This window comes from Leuciscus leuciscus (genome assembly GCF_965113295.1).
Source record: "Leuciscus leuciscus genome assembly, chromosome: 2".
NCBI lineage: Eukaryota > Metazoa > Chordata > Actinopteri > Cypriniformes > Leuciscidae > Leuciscus > Leuciscus leuciscus.
Genome location: NC_138726.1, coordinates 12,784,360 through 12,809,109, shown reverse-complemented (window position 1 = coordinate 12,809,109; position 24,750 = coordinate 12,784,360). Strand labels below are relative to the sequence as shown.

Sequence of the window (24,750 nt, the reverse complement as noted above, 5' to 3'; positions counted from 1 at the left end):
GTTTATGCTTTAACTCTATAAAGCCTACTGTATTATATTTGATAGACACATTTAAGGCCTTTAAATGATCAACATGATCAAAACTTTGCTTGAAAAACCTGTTGCACACAATCTACATGCCTTCTGTCGTCTGATTGATAGTGTATACTTTTTAGCGAGTAAAAGGCCTTTTAGTATAATTGTAAAAACGTCCACATTCAGCTTGTCATTCACGTGTCTTTGCTGTGAAATCTTTACTGGGTTAAGACATAAGAATAACTTTTATATTGTTAGTAATATTTCAAGATGAACACTTTACAACTTTACATTACTTGAGGTTTATTTGTTTATTCATACATCATTGTTTTTAATAAAAAACATGTTAAAATATGAGTATCAAATATGATCCATCAGGCTTTTGAGGAAGTTGAATCATTGTATTGCATTGCATTATATGTTTTAAAACTACAGAGCTTTGATCATAAAACTAAACATTTAAATATACTGTTATAAAGGTCTTGCTGATTTACATTACAAGCTATCAGAACTTCCTCTTACTTTTGGCCATAAATATTAGCATCTGCACTAAATTGCATATTTTTGCTCAGTTTGGGCCTCTAAATAAAACTGAAGCAAGTTTGACAGCAATTATAGCAACAAACGCTTATTTACAGCAACACGATTCACATCTCTCTTCTGCAGAATATTAAGAGATTGAAAAATAGCTGTCTATGAAAGAGGACAACTAAAAGAAAAAGTCTTTCTATATCAGTGCAAGTAAAAGTTGTGAAGTTAGTTACAGTTGATAAAGGTATAGAGAGAATTGAACATTTAAGCTCACATGTAGTCATTTTATAGTTTAATCTATTAATTCTAAAGTGTATTTATATTACCTTTATATAATTATGCATTTAAACTGTGCATAATAATAATTGATAAACAAAAATTGTACACGTGTGATCGATTAAGGGTATAATAATAAATCATAAATAATATCTAAATCATACAAAATTTTTATTCTAAATAAGCATTACTAACCTGCCCCGGACCAGGTTAGCCGTGGAGCGTAAGTTACTATGGCGATGAACACTGCTAAAAGCCAAACCACTTTCATGGTGCCTAAAACCCAGGGTTGGTGCAAACTGAAACATACCTGGCTAGCTACCTAAACCGGCTTCATGGTATAGGCCCCTGGACTCTCTGGGCCAGGCCTTCATTATCTCTATATTTTGCTGCATTCAGCTTTCCTTCTACCCTGACCATTCCCCAGTCCCTGCCGCTGAAAAACACCTCCACCTATTCTTTCATAGTTTATGCAGCCATTTTACTTCATTAATTGTTTGTGAAATCCATACACGCTTGCTGCAACATTGTGTCTGCCTGCTTGATCAGCTTTGTCTAAACATAGCATTTTATAATGACAGGTGACATTTTACAATTTTAATTGAATTATTTTTGGGAGTCTCTCACTTTGTTTAATCTCCTGGTCATAATTTTGTTCTGTAAAAAATATTTTACCCACAGCTTGAAGAAGAAGGACTAATGTTAATTAAAAACAAAATACACAGCTGACAAAACCACCACCTTCCCATGGTAAAATCCATATCTTGTATCTTGCATGTCATTGTTATTGTGACAGAATGTCTAAAATTGAGACAGAACCACACAATGTGGACCAATTATCTGTGCTGATCATTGGACAGTGCAACACATGACAACAACAGAATAGGCATCGTGACTCTATTTAGATCAGCAGATCTGTTTATAGACAAATCATTTTATTCAAACTATGTATAACATATACATGCTTGTGAGCTATGATTATTTTGCAGGTTTGTTTTATTTCCAAACTTTCACTATATGGCAGGCAGGTTTGATTGGGTGGATCAGTGTTACTCTCAAATTGATGTGCTTAAATTTCAATCTGGTCATAATACAAATCTATTTTGTTTCTTCTAAAGGCCTAAAATATATCAGTCAAGTCACATGGATTAATTTCACACTTCCTTCATGCTTTGTGAACTCTCGTAAAGCTTGTATTTCATTGAAAAAAGAAAAAAAGAAAACAGCTGAAATAAGAAAGAAAGCCATACAGGTTTGAAACCACATGAATGTGAGTAAATGAATATAGAATTAACATTTTTGGCCAAACTATTCCTTTATGCATCCATTATGTTAGGGCACATTACAGGGGTAAATGTAAATTTGAGCTAATTACAAACTTCTAATGCTATTCTCATTGATCTAAATGGGTTGCTGTTGATAAGAAACACAATAGAAAATAGAAGCAAAAGTGTTTAGTCATTAGTATTATTGGCAAACTATCTTTTTTATTAATATAATGCAGAGATTTGCAAGAATGTCACCTCAAAATGAGGTAAACGTGTCAAGTTAAAACACCTAAACATTTTAAAAGAGCTTAAATATTAAGAACACCTGAATTCTTTCAAGAGCCAAAACTTTCAAGTTTCAAATTCTACAATTGTTACCTTCCATTAACATATAAGTAATAATTTTGGTTATATCACATTGTAACTACAATCAAATAATTTTTTCACAGTTGTAAATTATCATTGTTATAAAATACTGTTTCAGTTTTTCATCTACAAAATTTCACATTTAACATTTCAATGCGTTACTGGCCGTTTATTTCTCTTTTTTTTTTTTCAGTGTACACTTTTGACATCTGCTAATTCCCCTCAGGAGATTAATAAAATAGTTTTCTACCATTGCATACTAATTGTGACCCTGGACCACAAAACCAGTCACATGGGTAAATTTTTTTAAATTGAGATTTATACACCAATGGCACGCTTATTTATTCAGCTTTCAGATGATGTATGGTTTGTTAGGATATGACAATATTTGGCTGAGATACAACTATTTAAAATATCTGGAATCTGAGGGTGCAAAAAAATCGAAACATTGAGAAAATCGCCTTTAAAGTTGTCCATTTATGTTCGCGATTGTGCTGCATTCACTCTCAAAAATAAAAAGTTGTATATATTTACGGTAGGAAATGTACAAAATATCTACATGGAACATGATCTTTATTAATATCCTAATGACCCATACAATGTATTGTTGGCTATTGCCACAAATTTACCCCTGCGACTTGTGACTGGTTTTGTGATCCAGACAGAGTCACAATTATGTACATTTTTTATATAAACAACATAACCAATCTACTTTGTTTGAAACGGTTTGATTTCACTTTTTTTTAAATGCCATAAAGCACAAGAACTTGTAATGTTTTCTTTAAAATGTTATATTATACATTTCATACATTCCTTTATTCTGAGGATTATTGACATTTTGACACATAACCATGTTCAGCCCCTCCTAGACCTTCACACAAAAGCGGGTGGTATAAAATGGAAAACACAAGCAGTTTCTCAAACATTCTCAAACACCTGTGGAGGGATCCACAAATCCACAGGGTAAGCATGGAGAGATGTACCAGAAAAGTGATATGGATGCTTCAATGGATAGTACTGTACATTGGACTAAGTGCCTCACAGACAGGTAAAATATACATATATATATATTTTATAAATATTACATGTTAAGTGAAGTAAATGAAAGTACAAATTCTCTTATGTGACTTTGATTGCTTAATCAGTTAAATTCCCTGCCCTGCTTTTCCAGTTTTTTCTATTGTCTTCTTCTATTGTGACACTATAAGCCAGAGATACAATTCATATTTAAGCAATCCTTAAGAAAGGCATTAGTATTTCTATGAAATAGTTAGAAGGCATTGTGGTACATAATCTTAGTTTGACATTGATCAATGATGTCAGCGGGACATAATTCATCAAATGACCACAATAAATGGTCTCAAATTATAAAAAGGTTATTAATTATATTATTATTAAATGGTAAATGGTAAATGGACTGCATTTATATAGATTAAGGTGTTTAAAAATAAAATATAAATGCATTTCAAATTTACTGGTAGGAATTTATGGGTGAACTATCCCTTTAATAAAGAACTGTGCAGCACCTTGGGCCAGTTTTGACGTAAATGGGGACTAAGTTACAACTTACACACTACAAAATATTTTTGCATTGCACCATTAAACTTAGTTGAAGCGTAACTCTATGTATAAACTAAATGTTGTAATAAAATAGCAGATAGACTTAACTGTATCAATAAGCTCTTGTTTTACCAGACAGACTTCAATCTTTTAGACATATGATAATGCTGATATTGCCACTCGCTTACATTTTAAGAGAGAAAACATATGTGAATAGATTCCTTTGTTAGCGGCTCTTCAACACGAACCAACTTGTGTTTTGCATGTCAAATTATTAAGTCATAATACATATTAATTTCGTTTCAAATACAGTTTCTGACTGTTATTTACATATAAAAACACTTATGTTATTCAAGGGAAACTTATTTTTACCGTTAGTTACACGAGGCAAAAAAAGTTAGAAGTTACTTCCCAGCAAACACAGGACGTTGGCACAACGTAGCCTACCCAACCTTCTAACAACATTTTAACAACATGGCCAAAAGGTTGCTATAACTACGTTGTGTGGTGAAGGTTGTTACAGCATGGTCACAATGTTGACACGTTTCAGGGCCATGCGTAAGGGTATCTGGACCATAGACCATATAATAAATACAGACGCCCTATTGGCTGCTGGATCGTACTTCAACGGCACCGCCATATTGCAGAGGGCAACTTTCCCATAACTCTCATAACGGGAATTGAGAAAAATGCCTGCTTCGTGTGCTGCTTGGGGCTGTACAAATCGCTACACAATTGAAAACAGGTCTCGGGGAATTAGTAACGTTAGTTGGCCACCGGAGTCAGACTTAGCTGTGAAAGTTGAGACATGAGACATTGACATGATTTATGTTATAGTTTTAGTTTATATAATATTTTATATTAAGTACATTTCCTGAAATCTAATTATTCATCTATATTTTCTTAAAACCGACTTTTATGACAAGAACTCGTTTCGGGTAGGTAGGCCTGCTAGTCACTATTTAATTTACTATTTTTATTATTGTCTATATTATTCTGCAATTGATATTACATTGTATTTGCTATTATTATTATTATTATATTATACCACTTGCGATTATCAATCTATTATAGTTCCCTTTCATGGTCACTACGAGTTATGTCGTGACGACGAATGGGGTTTCGCATAGAAAGCCTCTCACCTTCGAGAATACAAAAGAAAAGAAAATGCCATGGCTCTGTGGAATTTGCATAGCGTAACTCCGCCCCACCTCGTGGATATATAAGGAAGTACGCTGGCAACATGCAGATATGTTTTCGCTTCGGAGCCAGGAGTTTTCTTCACTCCCACAAGCCATTCTGAATTATCTTAACTCTACGAGATGAGCGGCTCTCCAGTGTGCAATGGTGCGTTCCAGTGAGATCACATTGCCTGCTGCTGGTCTGTGCAGTGATCTGTCGACAATGTGTGTGCTTCTCCCTGGGCGCTTCAGCAAAAAGCTAAGCTTTTTCTTCTCTCTAAAAGAGCTGCACGTGGCACGTCTTTTTCAAGACGGCTCGCCCGTGTGTTTTCTGGATGTGGGTGCGTGATTCATCAGCCACGAGCGGTCACGAGCACTGTTTGGCATGTTGGGCTTAATCACGCTCGGCAGCGCTCGTGGATGAGTCATGTTTTCTTTGCAGGAACATTACCATCGTGATGTTTAGATTGAGACTCAATGATCTCTGTGTGGGTAGAGTGCCACACCTCAATCTATCTCTTCCTCGAGAGGGGATACTTTGGCTGGTGGTCAGGGTGATCTGAGGGTTACGGTGTGGCACAATAACCGACGAGTCATTCCTCGGGCCACGCCCCCCTCCAAACCCTTGAGTTTCCGCGTGTGCCTGGTTCCTCTCGGGGACCCAGTGTTTTCATTCGGGGCTCCAGCAGATGATGTCATGTCACTCACAGCATCACAAGGCGGGCTTGATTCCTCTGGAAATGAGGATTCGGCTGCGTTGCCTCCCTCGAGAGTGCCATCGTTAGCCGAGTCAGATCCAGAGCTGACGGCCATGCTTTCCCGGGCAGCTGAAAGCATCAGTGACGCCACCCTCCCCCGAGCGCTGTAGGCTGGGCGATTGGTTCCTGGGCGCGGCGCGTGCTGCACTACCAGCACTCGCCCCCAGTGCCTTTCTTCCCGGATCAGGACGTGCATCAGGACGCCTCCGGGTTGCGAGAGTTCCCGTGACTTATCGCGGGCCGCGGGCATCCTCCGCCTTCAGTGCCCTCGTTGGTGCGGCGATCATGGTCTGTATGTTCTCTGCCATGCAGTGCTGTGCATCGTCTTCGCCTTCGAGGCAGTGCTGACCCGGGAGTTCTATCAGACCAGGCCGCCGTGGAACGCTGGTCCTTCCCTGGCCAACACTGACAGAACGCAGAAACTCGACCACGCCCCCACGCAGGGATGGTCGATCCGCCACTCACACTACTGATCTCGCTCTATGGGCGACATCGGTACCTGCGTGATCCCTGGGCCAGGTGATGTCCACAAGTGTGGTCCAGGAATGGGCTCAGCCAGGTTGATGTGAGGGTGTCTGGGAACTCGTTTTCTCAGCTTCCCCATGTCCCAGGCTGGGCTCTTCGGCGGTGTGGTTGAGGACTGCGCTCAACAGTCTTCAACCTTGCCAGAAGCAGACTGAGGCCTTCTGCACCGACAGTCATCCGTACGTGTGGTTTCCTTAATCTGCTTCCCCCCGAGGCCGCCTCCCTGCGGCTCCTCCCCTCCTGCTCCGAAGCCTTCAACGGCCCCGAGCAGGAGGAGGTCGCAGGAGGGCGGTACCGCCCGTCTCTGCCCCTTAGCCGGCCAAACGCCAGGCTAAGCAGCACTTCTGAGACGGGCAGCTTGGAGTTAGGGCTCAGTTCTTCTCAGGAGCTGGTAGCAGGACCACTCCTTCCCCCGGTGGAGGGCCAGGGGAGAATCTTTTTTCTAAGAACTGATGCCCCTTCCTCCGAGCCCCAAGAGGCCGTGGATGGCAGTGTGCGACGCTCTGCCTCGCCACTCTCGTCCCCCTCTGTCGCCAGACCCCTGTCAGAGTAGGCCCCAGGAACGCTGGTCCTTCCCTGGCCTCCTCTGTCAGGATGCGGCAAATGACCGTGCCCCCACACCGGGTCACTGGGTACGTCTGTGGTTCCCATGACCCTGCTGGTTCAGTTCTTGAGAGCCTGGCTAGAGATGAATCCTTGTCTAATGTCTTCACAATTCTTATCCAACAATAAAAAGCCAAATACATGACAAGCCTAAGCTTTGACAATTCCTTATTAAAAAAATATTTTATAAGTCTAACTATCGAGATTTTAAATAACTAGAGATGGAACTTTTTGTACACCACGCACAAACCACTAAAATCGGTGGATAAATATAAACGTTGTTTTTGTTTTTATCCTGAAAAACCGCAGCTCACCCGTTTTCTTGCATTTGTTTACAGCGCAGTCTTGCCCTCAGCAATATGGCGGACGCGTTGGCGTATCGCAGCAAGTTTCCAAAGCGGCCAATAGGGCGTCTACGTATATATTATGTCTATGGTCTGGACAACCACTGGACGACATATGTACTCGTCACTGCCCTGAAGCGCGAATATCAGCCTTTTAAATTTCAACCGATCATTGGACCGTCTCATTCTTCATCGAGCAAGGATACTTGAGTATTTCATTTAATTGACCTCATATAAATAAGATACGTAATTATTCAAACAACCTACAACTCCCTTGTCTAATGTGACATGTATTTGTTCAGTCTAACTGAAGGGACAGAATAAAGTTGGCTGACAATTCATGGAGTTTGCGATCTTGTGTAAATTACAGTAGCCTACCAGTGTATGCTAACGTTAGCTATATTTATTTTAGTATTCAGATATCCTTTAATTCTTAAAGGTTTTTTGAAATTTCTTAAAATTTGACATACATGAGGTGAGTGGTTTTCAAGGAAATCTGGTTCATCCGTCCCATGTTTCAATCGTCCCGGCTCTCCCCTAAGTAATTTTGGCTTCATACTTTTGGCATAAAGTTAAGTATTTGTCATACCTGACCAGAAGATGTTAAAATAAATGTCACATTAGACAAGGAAGTTGTAGGTTGTGTTTGAACAATTACGTATCTTATTGAGCTGAGGTAAATTAAACGCAATTCTCACGTAATGATGTTTTATTAACAAGGTTCGGGAGGAACACGTTCTAATGATCAAGCAATCAAGTCATTCCAACCAGCTGTCATCAATCAGTAATCAACAGGTCCACTCAATCAGCATGAGTTAAACCTATAAATATACGCAGTCGACTCACCCATATTTCTCGACAGTTTTCAGCATCCCTCCACCACCCCATCTCCTCACACTTGCATGGTTATCTTCCTAACCAGAGATGGAGGGTGTACTCTGGGTTCAGGCCCAATTTCCGATCACGGAGCCCTCCCCCTGGACAGCACGCCAAATACGCATAACCGTTTACTCTCTGATCATTCGTAAGTGTGAACTCGTGAATCCTTGCTTGATGAAGAATGAGACGGCCCAAAGGTCAGTTGAAATTTAAAAGGCTGATTTTCGCGCTTCAGGGCAGTGACGAGTACATATGTCATCCAGTGGTTGTCCAGACACCCTAGGCACAACCTTAAGCAATGGCCCTGAACGGGGTTTAATGTCAACACTGTGACAACGCTGTAACAACCTTCACCACACAACGTAGTTATAGCAACCTTTTGGCCATATTGTTAAAACGTTGTTTGAAGGTTGGGTGCGTTGTGCCAACGTTCTGTTTGCTGGGTAGCTACTGCCTTAAGAACAAATAATGCAACTGAATAAAGTACAGCATTAGTTAAAAACTAGCTAGTAGTTACTAAGCCTTTACTTTACATTCCAATTTAAGAAAGAACTTATGAATGGCCAGTGCAACACTATTCCCTGGACAGAGAGCGCACAGACAACAGAAAGGCCTTAAAACAGTTCCATATCATTATTTCAACAAATAGTAAATAGCCTTAAATAATATATAATGTTAAATAATTAAATAATATTCTGAACAAGTTTGTACTTTTTACACACGAGAAGTGCGTTCAACATGGCGCAATACCTGCTCGTAAAAGAACATATCCTGTCTGAGGCTAAATCACTAAATGTTGAGAGTGCAACAACGCGTATTATATTTTTCTAACTCCAAACGATCGGTCAATGATCGGAACCAGCTGATCACACATTTTGCTAAAAGACACGTGTGTGCTCAGGCCGTCAGAGGCGAATATGAAAAGCTGAGCAGCGACGGCATCTCAGTGTCCACCGGGCTTGAGTAAAATAATAATAATGTGGTTACAAGGTGTGTTTGTTCAGAATTTGTTCCTCTCTTCATTAAAGCTCCAGTTTGGTTGATATCACAAAAAAGCAAAAGCCCCTTAAAAAAGCATTATAAAAAACAGACATGGCCAAACTGTACCAGGGGAACAAATGTAAACAATATAAAGTAGTATTACCAATATAGGCAGGACATGTAATTTATTATAAATAAAATAGTTCAATATAAAATATTTAGATATTAGCCTATAAATTGATTGGATGAAGTAAAACAATAACATGAGGTTGAAAAATAATAATTCAACAAAACGTCAATTAAAGTTTAATTACACCTATGAGTTATATTCAATACCAATCAATTGGGGCAGGTTTTCTTGGAGGGAGGCTTCAAGGTCAATAATAAAAAAATAAAATAAAAAAAAAGTAAAAAATTTAACATTTAATTGTGAGATTCCAAAAGATTCCCAACCCTAATATACATAAACATATTAACACAGGAATGGTTATTCGATGTAACTGCTAAACACATCTAAAACAAATGTGTCATCCCACCTCTTAGACAAACAAGTCTGTAGCACATGGGGTAACTACCACTTCAAGAAATTTGATGGAGACATTTTCCACCTACCATCCACTTGTAATTATATCATGTGTGCAATGTGTGGGAGCACCTATGAGGATTTCAACATTCAACTGAGACGAAAAGTGGTAAATAACCAACCAACTATCACTAACATCACAATGAAGTTGAACAGCACCGTAGTGGAGCTCACCAAAAACTCTGTCAGAATAAATGGATCACTGTAAGTAAAAGTTATTTATGAAGGTGAAAGTTACAGCAACGTTTTTGTAAGGCTGTGATTCAATATATGTTTTGTGTTAGGATGACTCTACCCTTTAGCCACTCTGGTGTTCTTATTGATAAGAGTTCCTCTTACATCAAAGTCACTGCTAAGCTCGGACTAGTGGCCAAATGGAATGAGGATGACTCTTTCACAGTGAGTAGAATATCAATATGCAAAATTCCAGATGTTTAGCAAGAAAGAAGCTGTAATTGCTTATTTTCAGGTTGAACTGGACATGATGTACCAAAATAAGACCTGCGGTTTGTGTGGAGACTTCAATGGGATCCAGATACACAATGAGTTCATAAAATATGGTAACTAATAAATACATACATTTATTTATATATATATATATATACTGTATAGTTATACTCAAAACTTTCAGCTGTTTGCAAAGAACAAATCAAACAAAAGTAATTGAAATAGCTCAACAAAAACTGTTTTAAGTGGTTTCCTCAAATTCAACTAAAAATGCAAAATTATTCATCCCCTTCACGGCAAGCATCTTTAGTACTTAGATGAACACTCTTTTGCCGTTATGACCATCTGCAAACAAGACGTATAACCAGACACCAGCTTCTGGCAGCGCTTCTGAGGAATCTTAGCCCTTTCCTCATGAGCAATGGCCTCCAGTTCAGTAATATTCTTGGGTTTGCGTTCTGTAACCGCAAATCCCACCAGAGATTTTCTATGGGGTTCAAGTCAGGTGAAAGTGATGGCCACTGTAGAATCTTCCAGGACTTCTTCTGCAACCAAGCCTTGGTGGAATTTGAGGTATGCTTGGGATCCTGTTGAAAGGGTCAATGACTCCCATTCAGCCTCCACACTGATGGCATGATGTTTTCTCCTAGTATTTCCCGATACTTCAATGAATCCATCTTGCCTTCCACACGCTGCAGGTTTCCAGTGCCAGAGGATGCAAAGCAGCCCCAGAGCATCACCGAACCTCCACCATGCTTAACTGTAGACAGAGTGTTCTTTTCAGCATATGCTTCATTCTTCTTCCTCCAGACATACAGCTGATTCATAGGGCCAAAAATCTGCAGTTTTGTTTCATCGCTCCACAGAACAGAATCCCAAAACTTCGGTGGCATATTTATATGACTTTGAGCAAATTGGAGCTGACTTTTCTTGTGCTTTTGGGTAAGTGGTGGTGTATGTCTTGGAGTTCTGGCATGGAAACTGCATGCGTTTAATACGCGCCTTACTGTGCAAGCTAAAACCTCAGTGCCTGTTGCCACCAAGTCTTGCTGCAGGTCTTTTGCAGTCACTCTAGGGTTTTTCTGAACCCGCCTTCTCAGAAATCAGGTTGCAGCCATTGATAGCTTCCTTTTCAGTAATTACTGTTCCTCTAACTTTGAACTTGCAAACTATGTTTCAATCGATGTGCCTAGGAACATTTAGTGCCTTCGCTATAATTTTGTATCCTGTCCCTTTTTGTGAAGGACGATAAAATCTTCTCTTAGCTTTTTGGGCCATTCTTTTGACTTATTTCTAACATGCAGTCAAATGTGACACTCAACAAACCAAGCCAGTTGAGATATTTCATGTGTTCTAGCTCAATCACACCTGGTACAACTAATGAAGCCGTTGATTAGTTGCATCAAGTGTGCTTGAGACAACACCTGTTTTGCATATTTTTATTTGTGCTATTGTGAGTGATTCTATTTAGGGAGTTGAATCATTTTGAGACTGCAGAAGTCATTAAAAATTGCATTTTCAGTTGAATTTGGGGAAAACACAAAACATTTTGTTTTTGTTCATTGCAAACAGCTGAAAGTCTGTACATTTTGCCAAAAAACCTGATTTGCAATGGGGGTTGAATAATTTGAATTACAACTGTGTGTGTGTGTGTGTGTGTATATAACATTTGTGTGTATATATATTCATCACAAAATAGTTGCATAACCTGATACTTAACTATGAGTTTTATACAAAACAACCAGCCTAAAATATGTTTTATATGCATAATTATATGAAACTCAGACAGATCTGTAAATGACTATGGACACTTCGTAAAGATGGATAGTTCAACAGAGAGTTGTATGGAACAGATCAGTTCAACAAAGGCATGCAAAAAAATGGTAAGTTCTTTGTGTGTCTTCACTATTAGAAAACGTAATTTTTTTTGTTACTTTATTTTTGTTTTGTTTCTTGCCATTTTTTCTTCCCCAATGGCAGCTATATTAGCCCTACATAGGAAAGTACTGAAACATGGCACACTGAGCGTGACAACCATCTTAGCACCAGTTAAGAAAGAAAAAAAGAAAAAGAAAAAAACTTTTATTCTTGTTATAATTGTTAACAATTTCAAGCAAAGCCAGATGTAAAATCTAGATTTATTTTATTATATTTAAACTTTGCCCGATACACTGTCCACAGCATTTGAATCTGACATTAATATTTTTTCCTACAAATCTGGTCAGTGGCTCAGATAATTTCCAGACCAAGCCACACAGAACAGAATTTAGATTTTTGCTGTTGTTTAGAACTTATGGCATTGCTATGGAAGCTTGTTTCCACTACTGAATAAAAAATCAAAATGGTAATTGAGACTTTTTATCTCACGATTCTGACTTTTTTTTTTTCACAATTGCTAGTTTACATCTCACAATTCTGACTTCTTTCTCAGAATTGTGTGATATAAACTGGCAATTGTCAAGTCAAGTCAACTTTATTTATATAGCGCTTTTTACAATACAGATTGTATCAAAGCAGCTTTACAGTGATAACAAGAAAACAATGCAACAAAGATTGTTTCAGCTGTACAGCAGATCTAGAAGAAATGGCGTCACAGTCCAGCTTAAGTAAGTTCAGTGATGGTTCATTTTTGTTTTAAAAAAGTTATTTAGTCCATTTATATATATAGCCTCTCTGGAGAAAACAGTTATGTCATCGTCCAGCTCAGTTCAGTTCTAAATATAATGGTGTCAATGCAGGCAGATCAGTAATATTGTTGAATATTAAGTGTCCCCAATTAAGCAAACCAAGGTATTATTGGTTGATTATAAGGTGACAGTGGCAAGGAACCAAAACTCCATCAGGTGACAGAATGGAGAAAAAAACCTTGGGAGAACACAAACTCTGTCTGGGCGCCAGTTCTCCTCTGGCGAACGAACGAACAGTGTATGATTATGATTTAGGCAGTATTACAGGTCAGAAGTCAGATTGGATAATTATCTAGTTCCATCTAGTTGAAGATCGGAGTCATCACGCCGGTATGGTGAGTTATAAAGTCAGAAATGCGTGATAAAAAGTCAGAATTGTGAGTTATAAAGTCAGAATTGTGAGATATAAATGCGGAATTGCGAGATATAAAGTTCAATTCTGAGGGAAAAAATTCTTTTTTCTCAGAAATGCAAGTTAATGTAACTGGTCCTACTTGACCCGCTCTGAGCAGGATTTGAACCAGGGTCTCTGGAGTGGGAGGCAGGCGTGCTAACAAGGACAACACAGCCATTAGATTGCCTCTTGAGGCCAGGGGAGTGAGGTTTACATACACTGCTCTCACTGGCCTATCTGTTACACTCACCCCCCATTCCTCACTCCCATCCAGGTCACAGCACTAAATGTAACCGGTCCTACTCGACCCGTTCTGAGCGTGGGAGGTGGGTGCGCTAACAAGGATGCTAAAGACAGCAGGATGCTTATAATTCACAATTGGGAGTTTATATCTCACACTACTGGCTTTATAACTCGCAATTGCAAATTTATATCTCACAATTCTGACTTTATATTTTACAATTCTGACTTTATAACTTGCAATTGCGAGTTTATATCTTGCAATTCTGACTTTATAACTCACAATTGCAAGTTTATATCTCACAATTCTGACTTTATAACTCAATTTTGCGAGTTTATATCTCACAATTCTGACTTTATAACTCAATTGCGAGTTTATATCACGCAATTCTAAGAAAAAAGTCAGAATTTTTTTATGTAAACTTGCAATTTCAAGAAAAATAAGTCCGAATTATGAGATAAAAAGTCTTAATTACCTTTTTTATTTATTATTCTGTGGCAGACACAAGCTTCCATACATTGCAAATGGAACGATAGTGACCCAAAACGAGTGCTGTATCTCACACATTTTAAATTCAGTTATCTACCATTGCTAATGTGAAGCGCGTTATAAACAATTGGAGACATTCAAGAGTTTTGTTTGAGGAACTTATTAAAACATAAAGAGATGGTTTTGCATGTTTACCAATGAGAAATGTTAAAAGCCTAATTTTCCATGTTTGGCCGACCCTTTGACAACATGTGAAAGGATTAAAAGTGTGTAAAATGAGAGCCTCCCATTCTCTTATTTAACCTCCAATGTTTTAAAAAAAAAATTCTTAGTTATGTGAACGTTAGAGACAATAAGGGAATGTTTTATTTGAACATTTTGCAAACATTATGGGAGTGTTACTTTTGAATGTCCTCTGAACGGTCTGAAACAAGAAGTATGTAATAACATCTACTGTAAAAAAAAATTATTGAAAGCATGAAACTGTGTTGTAGATAAGCACAATTAATCTCTATGAAGTTGAGCACCACTATTTCTGATACCCAGTCTTTACCAAATGCTTAGCCCAGGTGTTTATGTTGCTCATTATGTATTTCAACATATCTTGCTTCATGCTTTTTCTAGACATCAGTATGTGAGCAGCTGCTCTCAGGCCCATCTTTCAATAGCTGTAAGGACCTTGTATCTCTCGACGTCTTCATCAAAGCCTGTGAATTGGACATGTGCTACTGCACCAACAGGACCAGATCCTTTTGTTTTTGCAGAACCATCTCAGAATACTCTCGCCAATGTAAACAGGCAGGTGGAAAGCTTGACTCGTGGAGGACTCAGCAGTTCTGTGGTAAGTTAAAACTTTTCAGCAGCCTGTTCCAACTCTGTTTTAAGTTGAAGTGTGAATGGCATTAACATTATATATCTCTTTAGGTAAATCATGTCCTTACCACAATATGGTGCACCAAGAATGTGGAAACCCTTGTATTAACACTTGTTCAAACCCAGACAGAGGTCATATTTGTAAGGACCATTGTATCGATGGGTGTTTCTGTCCTGCAGGTATAATCTGATTTTAAATGTACATTTGTCAGCTTTTACAATTTTTTCATGCAAATGCAAAATTATTTCCACATTAAGCAAATGGCTGCATGATATGTTGTGTTGTAGGATACCTGCTTGATGACCTAACTGGTAGAGGCTGTATTGCCAATAATCAGTGTCCCTGCATCCACAATGGAATGATATACAAACCTGGACAAACTTACAGAAGTAACTGTAAAGAATGGTGAATATATATTTTATGTATATGTTGCACATCTTCACAACCTTCAGTTTTTTGTATCCCACCTTTGAATCCGTTCCGGATCGGAATGTTTCTTTTTGTTTTGGTCTGTGTGATGCCGCCCACTGCCAATTTACCCATTAGTTTTCCGACAAACCGGGTTGCCAGTTAGTGGAAAAGACAGTGTATTACAGCGATGGATGGCAGGAAACGAACTGGTTCAGAGATCATAGATTATATCCAATCTAAAAACCTCAGCATCCATCATAAAAGCTCATTGACCCAGAGGCATATTAAAATACGGATAAATACTTGTGTTTGAGAGATGGAGACTTTAAAGCCCAGAAAGACTTTAAAACAAAATGCTGATTTGGTTAATTTCATTTTGATAGATAAGCATTGAGCTTCTGCCAATGTTAGCTATGTTAACGATGATAACAAAATCATTGACTACATTTACATGCATCCTCATAATGTGATTATAACGAGATTTAGGCAATTTTGAAATTAAATTTTACCTTATGTAAGCGCAATACTTCGATCAAATTTATTTAAGCTCAAAATCTTAGTAATCATATTAGTAGTAAAATATGTGGCTATTTTATTTATAAACAGACATATAAACACTTTAAATCACAATAGGAATGGCAGAAACAAAGCTTTTTGAAACTTTGAATAAATAAAACCAATTGACCTATCAGTAAGCCCCTCCACTCGAATGCAGATGAGCCACTGGCAGTTGAGTATCAGTTGCACGGGGACCGGAACTTGGAAATCTTTAGGTTTCAGCGCCATAGAGAAACATTGGAAGATCCAAAGCTCTTATCGGTTTGATGGTGTTTATGCTACAAAAATGGTCAAACGATTTGCCTGGGGTACTTGTGTAACCCCTCACCCAGGTCGTACTCGCCCCGCTCTGCAAGGGCCTCAAACCCGGGTCTCTGGCGCTCTAACAATGATGATAAAGACTGCAGCCTTCGTTGCACTCACGCCCCTAAACCTCACTTCCATCTGGGTCAGTGCACCAATGTAACCCCTCACCCAGGTCCTACTCACCCCGCTCTGCGCGGGCCTCAAACCCGGGTCTCCAGCGCTCTAACAAGGAGGATAAAGACTGTACCCTCCATTACACTCACCCCCCTAAACCTCACTCCCATCTGGGTCATGGCACCAATGTAACTAATGTAGGTGGCTAAAGACTACAGCCTCTAGCATTAGTCGCTAGAGCGCCTATTGAGATCAGAGGAGTGAGGTTTACTCGCACTGCAACTACTAGCTGGCCACCATACTTGTAACACTGATTCCAGGTATGCTGAGATGATTGGTAATGGAATTTATTTTATTCCATTTCCTAAACCCATACAAGATGTCTACTTTTGATGTAGGTGCAGTAACCTGGTTCCCTAAGGATTCAACCCCAATCCCAATGAAGATGAATGCGTTCATTTTCTGGTTGTCATACTCTCATTAAGTTACAATTAAAGTTAGTGAGTCCATGCTAACGCACAAACCTAAATATCTAACTGTTCTCACGTCATGTACAGACTGGTCTACAATTCAGTGTCTCTTCATATTAAACTGATTGAATGTAAATTAATTTAATCTTACCTTGCGGTGTATGAACAGTGTTGATCCTGGATGTTGTCATCTGCGATCGTGACGACCGTAACATAAGGCTTCTCCCGCTTGCATTGTGATCTGTAAACCCTCGCTTCCAAATTAATCTTGTTACCCACCATATTTATTTTAGAATCTTTTATATATCCCTCCATGGCATATTTAAGTCCCACATGAATGCTTCTCAACGAGAGGTGGTCCTTCTGTGTCCAAAATTTATCAAAAACATATTGGGACAAGGTTTTCACACTGACAGCTGTCATTGAATGACAGTTAACAACTCCATTTGTTTGTCCGAGTTCGCAACAGTAACTAAGGGGGACGGGGCTTACTGATAGGTCAATTGCTATACAAAATTATTCACTGTTTGTTTCGGAGCTCTCAAAATGCCACATGCTGGTGACAGCAGATCAGAACAGCATTAATACAGTGAAAACCTAGCCCAAACATGCATAAAAACACCTTTTACAAACCAACTGCAAATGTTTTTTCGAAGTCCTATTACATACAATTAACAAATCATCTAATACTATAAAATATGAAGTGTCTTTATAATATGTGTTATTTTATTAAATTGTAGGGTCTGTTTTGTTTGTTTTACGGAAAGCTTGGTTAATCAGATCAATAAGATACTTTTAACTACAACTCTTCTTTTATATTATGCATATGCGTCATTAAATGTCAACATTATTACAACAAACAACAACAAACTTATTAAATTGATCCGTGATCAGGTAAAAATCATATGTAGACACTGGTTCATGGGTTCACAGAGATCACCTCTAGCAGCAAACCATTGAAATTTTGCAACATTTTGAGGCAGTTGTTGGAGTTATGAAGCTTTGCTTACTGAAGTCATGTGACTTTGCTAGTTGAATACACACTCCATATTGCTGGTTCGAAACAAATCCCTATGTCCCAGATTACATTCATACTATATAGAATGTACCTTTTTAGTGGTCACAAAGTAATTACTTGATTCAAAATATATACGTACTCTAGAGAGTGTGTGATTTTGAATGCAGATTTGTAAACATAGTGGTAAAGAAGGCATCACATTTTTGGCGTGCTGAAGAAACGGAGTTCATGTTGACACAGTTTCGTGACATGAATGTAATGGAGTATATTGATAGTCGAAAACATCGAAATGAAGACGTTTTAGGCACTTAGGCAACAAAAAATCCAATACATCCATATAAATGTGTTTTGCATTTGATGGAAGTAGATTAAAACAGTGGCCAGTAACACAACTACTGTATGTGAGTTCATCATTTGTGCTGTAAATGATCGATGATATTAAATAGATAATATCTATCTATCTATCGATCTATCCATCTATGCTGTTTTTATGGGCAGCTATACGCAAGCCATCCACCATATTGGAACTGTCAAACATTCGAATATGAATATCTATATCTGCAATATTCTTCTGCAGATGATTTTGCTAAACTAACACAATCCAACAAGACGAAGGCATCAGCTAATATGACATTAAAAAGTTACCATAGTAAAAGTAAAATATTAGAAAGTCTCTTCTCAAGGGAAGAGGGACAGTCATCTGCACCCCGCGGCTTGTGTCCCGCTCAAGCTGAGGCGGAGAGGAGACTGAGATCATGGGGATCTCAGATGGAGCTCGCTGAGGAGTTTGAGAGAGGTGTGAATCTCTGTGCACTCCTCAGCAGCTGACGAGGGCGAGTTGCTGGGAGAAGATCATCAGATACGTCGTTTGGCCCAGCGCATGTGCCTGGCTCGAGTTACCATGGCGGTGCACAAGGGAAGAGATCGCTCGTGGAAGGCTGGGTGAGCGATTTCTTTCTGGCCATAATCCACCAGCTCCCGTGAGCATTCCATTCCTTCCAGATCTACATTTTGAGATTGAGAAATTCCTTCTCGATCTCAAAATCTCAAGAACCCATACTCTGCCCGCATCCACCGATATCAGCATGCTAACTATGCAAATACGAGGAAATGCGAGAGCACTGGTATGTGTCGATGCCTCCCATTGAAGAGACGTTTGTGATCTATCTCTCGCTGGGTGAGACATCGTCACTAAAGGCTCTGGCCCTGCCATCTAAGCCACTGAAAACTACATCACACTTAAATGGCAGGCCATATGCGGCAGCAGGTCAGGCTGAGACTGCACTGCACACTATGGCAGTGCTCCAAGCATACCAAGCCGATCTGCTGAGAGACTTGGACCAGGGTCAGGGTCTGTTCCCTGAAGCGGTGACTGAGTTGCACTGCACCACAGACCTGGTGCTCTGGGCCACCAATCCCAGAAGTTAGATACAGCGTACCTGTAACGGTGGCTGTTTCAGAGGAACGAGAGTGGGATCCAGATGCAGCAAACATTTATTCAAACAAACATAATAAAAGTAAATCCAGGCAAAACTGATAAATGCTGACACGGGCAAGTAAGGCAAACAAAACTGACAACAAGCGCACAAATAACATCCATAGAAGGATAACAACAGACAAAGAACATGAGAAACACTTGGGTATATACACACTCAAGGGGAGATTGGCGAACAAGACACACCTGGGAACAATCATGAACTAATCAACAAGAAAAACTACAAAGGACTACAAAACATGGCACAGAACAGGAAATAACATAAAAGTCCACACAAGACAAGGGGAACACAAGACAGGAATCATGACAGTACCGATAAGCAATAGAGAGAGGCTGAATACATGGGGATTTAAAGGAACCGCTGTGATGAGTGTCACAACTGGATTGGTGGCCTGCCTGAACTAACATGATGCTCAATTTTGCAAATATCATACCTGTTACACTGCTTTGGAATTTGCACTGTTGATACTAATTTTACCCTTTCATTCTCTAACACACTTGTATGCATCTTTATATATATAATTTTTTATATATATGCTCTTATCTTATGAGCTTTTTTTTTTTTTCAAGCTTGTCTGTTTTCTATTTGTACAATCTGCTCATGCCCACCTAAGGGTTAGGTTTAGAGGTGGACCTTCATGGTGACGTTTTACGTTCAAAGTAAAGTTTAAAATAAAGAATGATAAGTTGGATCATATACATTCATATGAAATCACCAACTTGTATAATACTAAGGAATACTTACATCAAGACTTATCTGTATGTGCAGTACCTGTAAAGGTAGGAAATGGCAATGTACCACAAACCTGTGCCATGGAACCTGCACAGTTTATGGAGATGGCCATTACAATACATTTGATGGGAAAAGATACACTTTTGATGGAGACTGCGAATACACATTAATTAGAGTAAGTACACAATAAATCTATACAAAACACAGTACACTTTGGTTTCATTTGCTTACATAAATTTCTGCCAACAAATGTTTTATGATAACGTTATTAAAATAATAATAATAACCATCATACTAAATATATCTGCAGTAGGTGCCACTATATAAACTGAATGACAGACCCCAAGTTTAGTCCAGGGATTTCCCTAATGTTATTAATAAAAATAAGATAAGATAATCAGAATTAATATACATACAGAGACAAATTTGTGTGATTTATACAGGATTATTGTGGTCATGCCAATGCCAGTGCTACTTTCAGTGTTCTCACTGAAAACATACCATGTGGAACTACTGGCACCACTTGCTCTAAGGCTGTCAGAGTCTTCCTTGGGGTGAGAGTCCTTGGATTTCTACAGTTATATTTCTGTTTTGTTAATACATATATTTATGAACAGATCACATGTGGCTGATAAATAAACATATTTTACTCTTTTAGAACAAGGAGATTAAATTGACAGATGCGGGTTATCAGATTCTTCATAGAGATGAGGGGGTGGACATTCCTTATCAAATTTGGATAAGAGGAATTTACATGGTCATTGAGGCAAACAATGGTCTAATTGTCATATGGGACCAAAGGACAAATATCTTCGTCAAACTCAGTCCAAACTTTAAGGTGAGAAATAAATTTAGAGTCAATGACTGAATAACTGCCTCAGAGACTAAAGTACAAATATATTTATGCCTCAGAGATTACAGTTTATTGTTAGATTTAGTTGTCTTGAAAGGCTATTGGATGTTTTTGATATATGATATATGTTAGTTAATATGCATTTTGTTCCATCACAGGGTACTGTTTGTGGTCTTTGTGGGAACTACGATGGGAACGCAAACAACGAATTCATGTTGAGAAGTCAGGAGGTGGTAACTGAACCCTTGGACTTCGGAAATGATTGGAAAGAGTCCTCTAGCTGTCCTATTGCTAGGGAAATTAGAAATCCCTGCTCAAATAACCCTTACAGGGAATCATGGGCTCAGAAACAATGTAGTATCATTAAAAGTCAAGTTTTTACAACATGTCATTCTCAAGTAAGTTAACAGCATAGTGAGCTTGTACAATACCCATTTGTTCTTGTATAGATAGTCAAATTGTATTTGTCTCATTAAGGTGGATCCCAGTCATTTTTATAATGCTTGTGTGAGAGACTCATGTGCTTGTGATAGCGGTGGGGATCGTGACTGTTTGTGTGCTGCTATAGCAGCCTATGCACAAGCCTGTAATGAGGCTGGAAACTGTATTGCCTGGAGAACCCCTAAAATATGCCGTGAGTCACTGATCATTTTCTCAGTTTAATTTGATTCACTGAAAACAAATTACATATAAGAGACCAGCACAAAGTATATTTCTTTTTCTTTCTTTTTTTCTTACAGCATTGTTCTGTGATTATTACAACCCTTCGGATGAATGCGAGTGGCATTACAAACCTTGCGGAGCTCCCTGTATGCAAACCTGCAGAAATCCAACTGGGCAGTGTTCAAGTCAGATACTAGCACTTGAAGGTAAAAAAATGATAGCATAACTAAAAAATTAAATAAAATTGGAAATCCAAAAAGCTATGTTGGGGTTCAGACAGAAAATAGCAACAGTTATGGATATTGTTGTGTTGGACTAGGATTGTCACGAACAACAGATATTCTCTACATAATTATCTTGGACAAAAGAATTCACAATAATGAGATTATTCTCATTCTAATAGCTATACATATTTTAAGGAAAAACAGAAAGAACACTATTAGTCAAATAAATTTTTGTTCATAACGTTTGCATGTATCAAATCCAATAAAGATAGATATGTGACGCAGAATGATGATGAAACACAAGATTAACCCTCTGGGGTCTGAGGTGTTTTCTGGGTCCTGGAGGTGTTCTGACATGCTCTGACATTTGTGCTTATTTCTGTTACTTGTGACATTTTCATGGCTAAAGTCTGATTACACTGTATTCAGCACAAACACTGCTACAATATTATGTCAGCAGCATGTATGTCAAAGTTTGTAGTTTTGAGATAATGACGTTTATGCGTGGTTTGTAAAAAAAAAAAAAAAAAAAAGAATTCACTGAAATAAGGTCATGAAACCCATACTGATTATTTGTTCACAAGACTTTTGAAAATTGTATCACGTAGCCTAGAATATTTGCTTCAAAACTATGTGAAAATCATCCATTCAGATAAAACAATATATTGATTTAAAATTTGTAAGACATGTTTTGTTTAAGAAAGCTTTATGCAAGGAGGCATTTTTCACACCTGAGAAAGACAAAGACCCTCCCATAATGGCCCTATCAGGTGCTATCAGGCCCTATCATTATGAGGAACCTTGCACAAAGATTGAAGAGAGTGTTGTGTTTGGTAAGGATTATACTGAATCGCTGGGTTGTCCTGCCAAGCTGAGGGTGGGGCTTGAGATGTGACACTTTGCGGAGACGGCTTGCATGCCACCGCGTGCCGTCACTGAGCAAGAAGGTGGCTGGGCCCAGCTGATGACTAACTTGGAGAGGGGAAGACCAATACGAAGCGAGTTTGTGGTCTCTGTGGGGCCTGCGAACCCTGACCCAATCTGCGGCCTGTATGTCAGGGACCTTTGCGTGTGCTGAGAGATCGAATTTCTGCTTCATCCGCCTCTGCTGGCGTTCAAAAGAGGCCCTGACCCTTGGTAGTGGTCCCTGAGGCAGTGCTGGGCTGAGCCTGTCGAGGGGAAGGTGGAGCTCCCGCACCACCTCAGAGCATGCCCGTGACCATATCCAAGGCTCATCCTTATGCAGCAGATGCCGTAGTGGGGCAGTGGTATCAGAATAATGTGGGAGGAACTTCAGATAGTAGCCTGTCATGCCCAAGAAGGAGGCGACCTGTGTAGCCGAGCTGGGTTTGGGAATTGCCAGTATAGCGTCTACATTTGACTGAAGTGGTGTGACGCCATCCGTCGACAGTCGGAAACCCACATACTCAATGATCGGTGCAGAGAAAACACATTTTTCAGCATTGACGATTAGTTTGTGTTCAGCTAGGGCTGCAAAAACTCTGCTGAGGCGTTCATCATGACTCGCAGGAGAAGGCTTATGGATAATCACATCATCCAGGTAAATGGACACCCCCAGTATACCAGCCAACACCGACACCATGATTTTTTGAAAGCAGCTGGGGGCGGAGCTAAGTCCAAACGGCATGTGCGTATAACGAAATACACCTGCATGGTCACAAAGGCTGTGAGGTTTCTGCTGCTGGGGTGGAGAGGCACTTGTAGGTAGCCCTGTCTGAGATCCAGTTTAGAGAACACGGTTGAGCCATGGAACTGAGCAGTGAGCTCTTCAGAGGTAGGCAGTGGGAACCTGTCCAGGATCACTGCCTTATTCACTGCTCGCAGGTCGACACACACCCGTAGGGCCCCTTATTTCTTCTGAGCTACCACCAGGTTTGAAACCCAGGGCGATGCATCCACTGGTTCGATAATACCAGCGTCCAGCAGCTGCTTAAGTTCAGCTGAGACACCATCACAGAAAGCCAGAGGAATGTGGCGAAGTGGTTGAATGACTGGTTTAACGGCGGGGTTCAGGAGAGGTTGGTGGGCAAAAGCAGTGAGGCAACCCAAGCCTTCAAACAGGGACGGCCATTTTTGCTGCCAAGGCGTGGAGACTGTCAGGATCGCAGCTCCCTTTGTGTCCACTAGGGAGAATCCCAGAGCTGAGAACAAATCCAGACCCATCAGATTGGCCCCGCGACGGGCAACATGGAAGGTAAAGCCGGGTACCAATTTGTTGCCATACCCAACAGTCACTTGCAGGGAACCCACTAGGTCAATATTTGAGTCGCCATAGCCACAGAGTGAAGCAGAGGGTGGTAAAAGTGGCAGCGCACTGAAAAAAAAAATGTATGTGTGCATGTTCAAGAGAGACACACTGGCACCAGTGTCCAAAAAGCAGTGGGATACACACATTATTTAGGTGCACTGAGCATGCTTTAAATGAGACTGGTCCAGAGTAGACATTGTGAATTATAGTGGGTGACTCAACTGGAGCCGAGTGACAGACTGAAGCAAAATGGTTTTTGTCCGTGACGCTAGTGTTTGTGGGCGTGGCCGAGACCGCTGTGGGCATCTCAGTAGCATAACTGCATAGGAGTCTGCTGCCGCCAATGTGTCGTTCTGGCCGGGCTGTAATATTGATGGGGGCATGGGGGAGGGCTCTGAAGACAGAGACTTGAACAGACAGTTTGTTGTACCTTGTAGGCATATACGTGTAGGGCTGCATAAAATAATAATAACATTAGCCTATAGCAGGCGGCCTATAAATCGTTAAAAATGAACACTTCAGTAACACTACACTAGAGAAAAATATGTTACTTCAAATGTTTCCATTTGTTATGACGTTATGAAATGAGATTAGAGTAAAAACATGAAGCCTAATGTTTGGCGCATTTTGCTTT

At 39.5% G+C, this 24,750-nt stretch overlaps 1 protein-coding gene and 1 long non-coding RNA gene across 2 annotated transcripts; both read left to right on the top strand.

Annotated features, from left to right (window-relative positions):
* Positions 1-9,928: 9,928 nt before the first annotated feature.
* On the top strand, positions 9,929-18,825 carry LOC309492976 (mucin-2-like; the record flags this gene model as incomplete). The annotated part of the gene is made up of 9 exons (XM_082162004.1): positions 9,929-10,074; positions 10,155-10,269; positions 10,340-10,430; positions 12,103-12,200; positions 14,753-14,969; positions 15,053-15,181; positions 15,290-15,407; positions 16,304-16,419; positions 18,701-18,825. The coding sequence occupies 9 exons, from the start codon at positions 9,929-9,931 to the stop codon at positions 18,823-18,825; spliced, it is 1,155 nt and encodes a 384-aa protein (XP_082018130.1).
* Positions 18,826-20,155: 1,330 nt separating this feature from the next.
* LOC309486669 lies at positions 20,156-20,821 on the top strand. The gene is made up of 3 exons (XR_014201637.1): positions 20,156-20,282; positions 20,551-20,661; positions 20,766-20,821. It is a non-coding gene; the product is annotated as an uncharacterized lncRNA (long non-coding RNA).
* Positions 20,822-24,750: the final 3,929 nt, after the last annotated feature.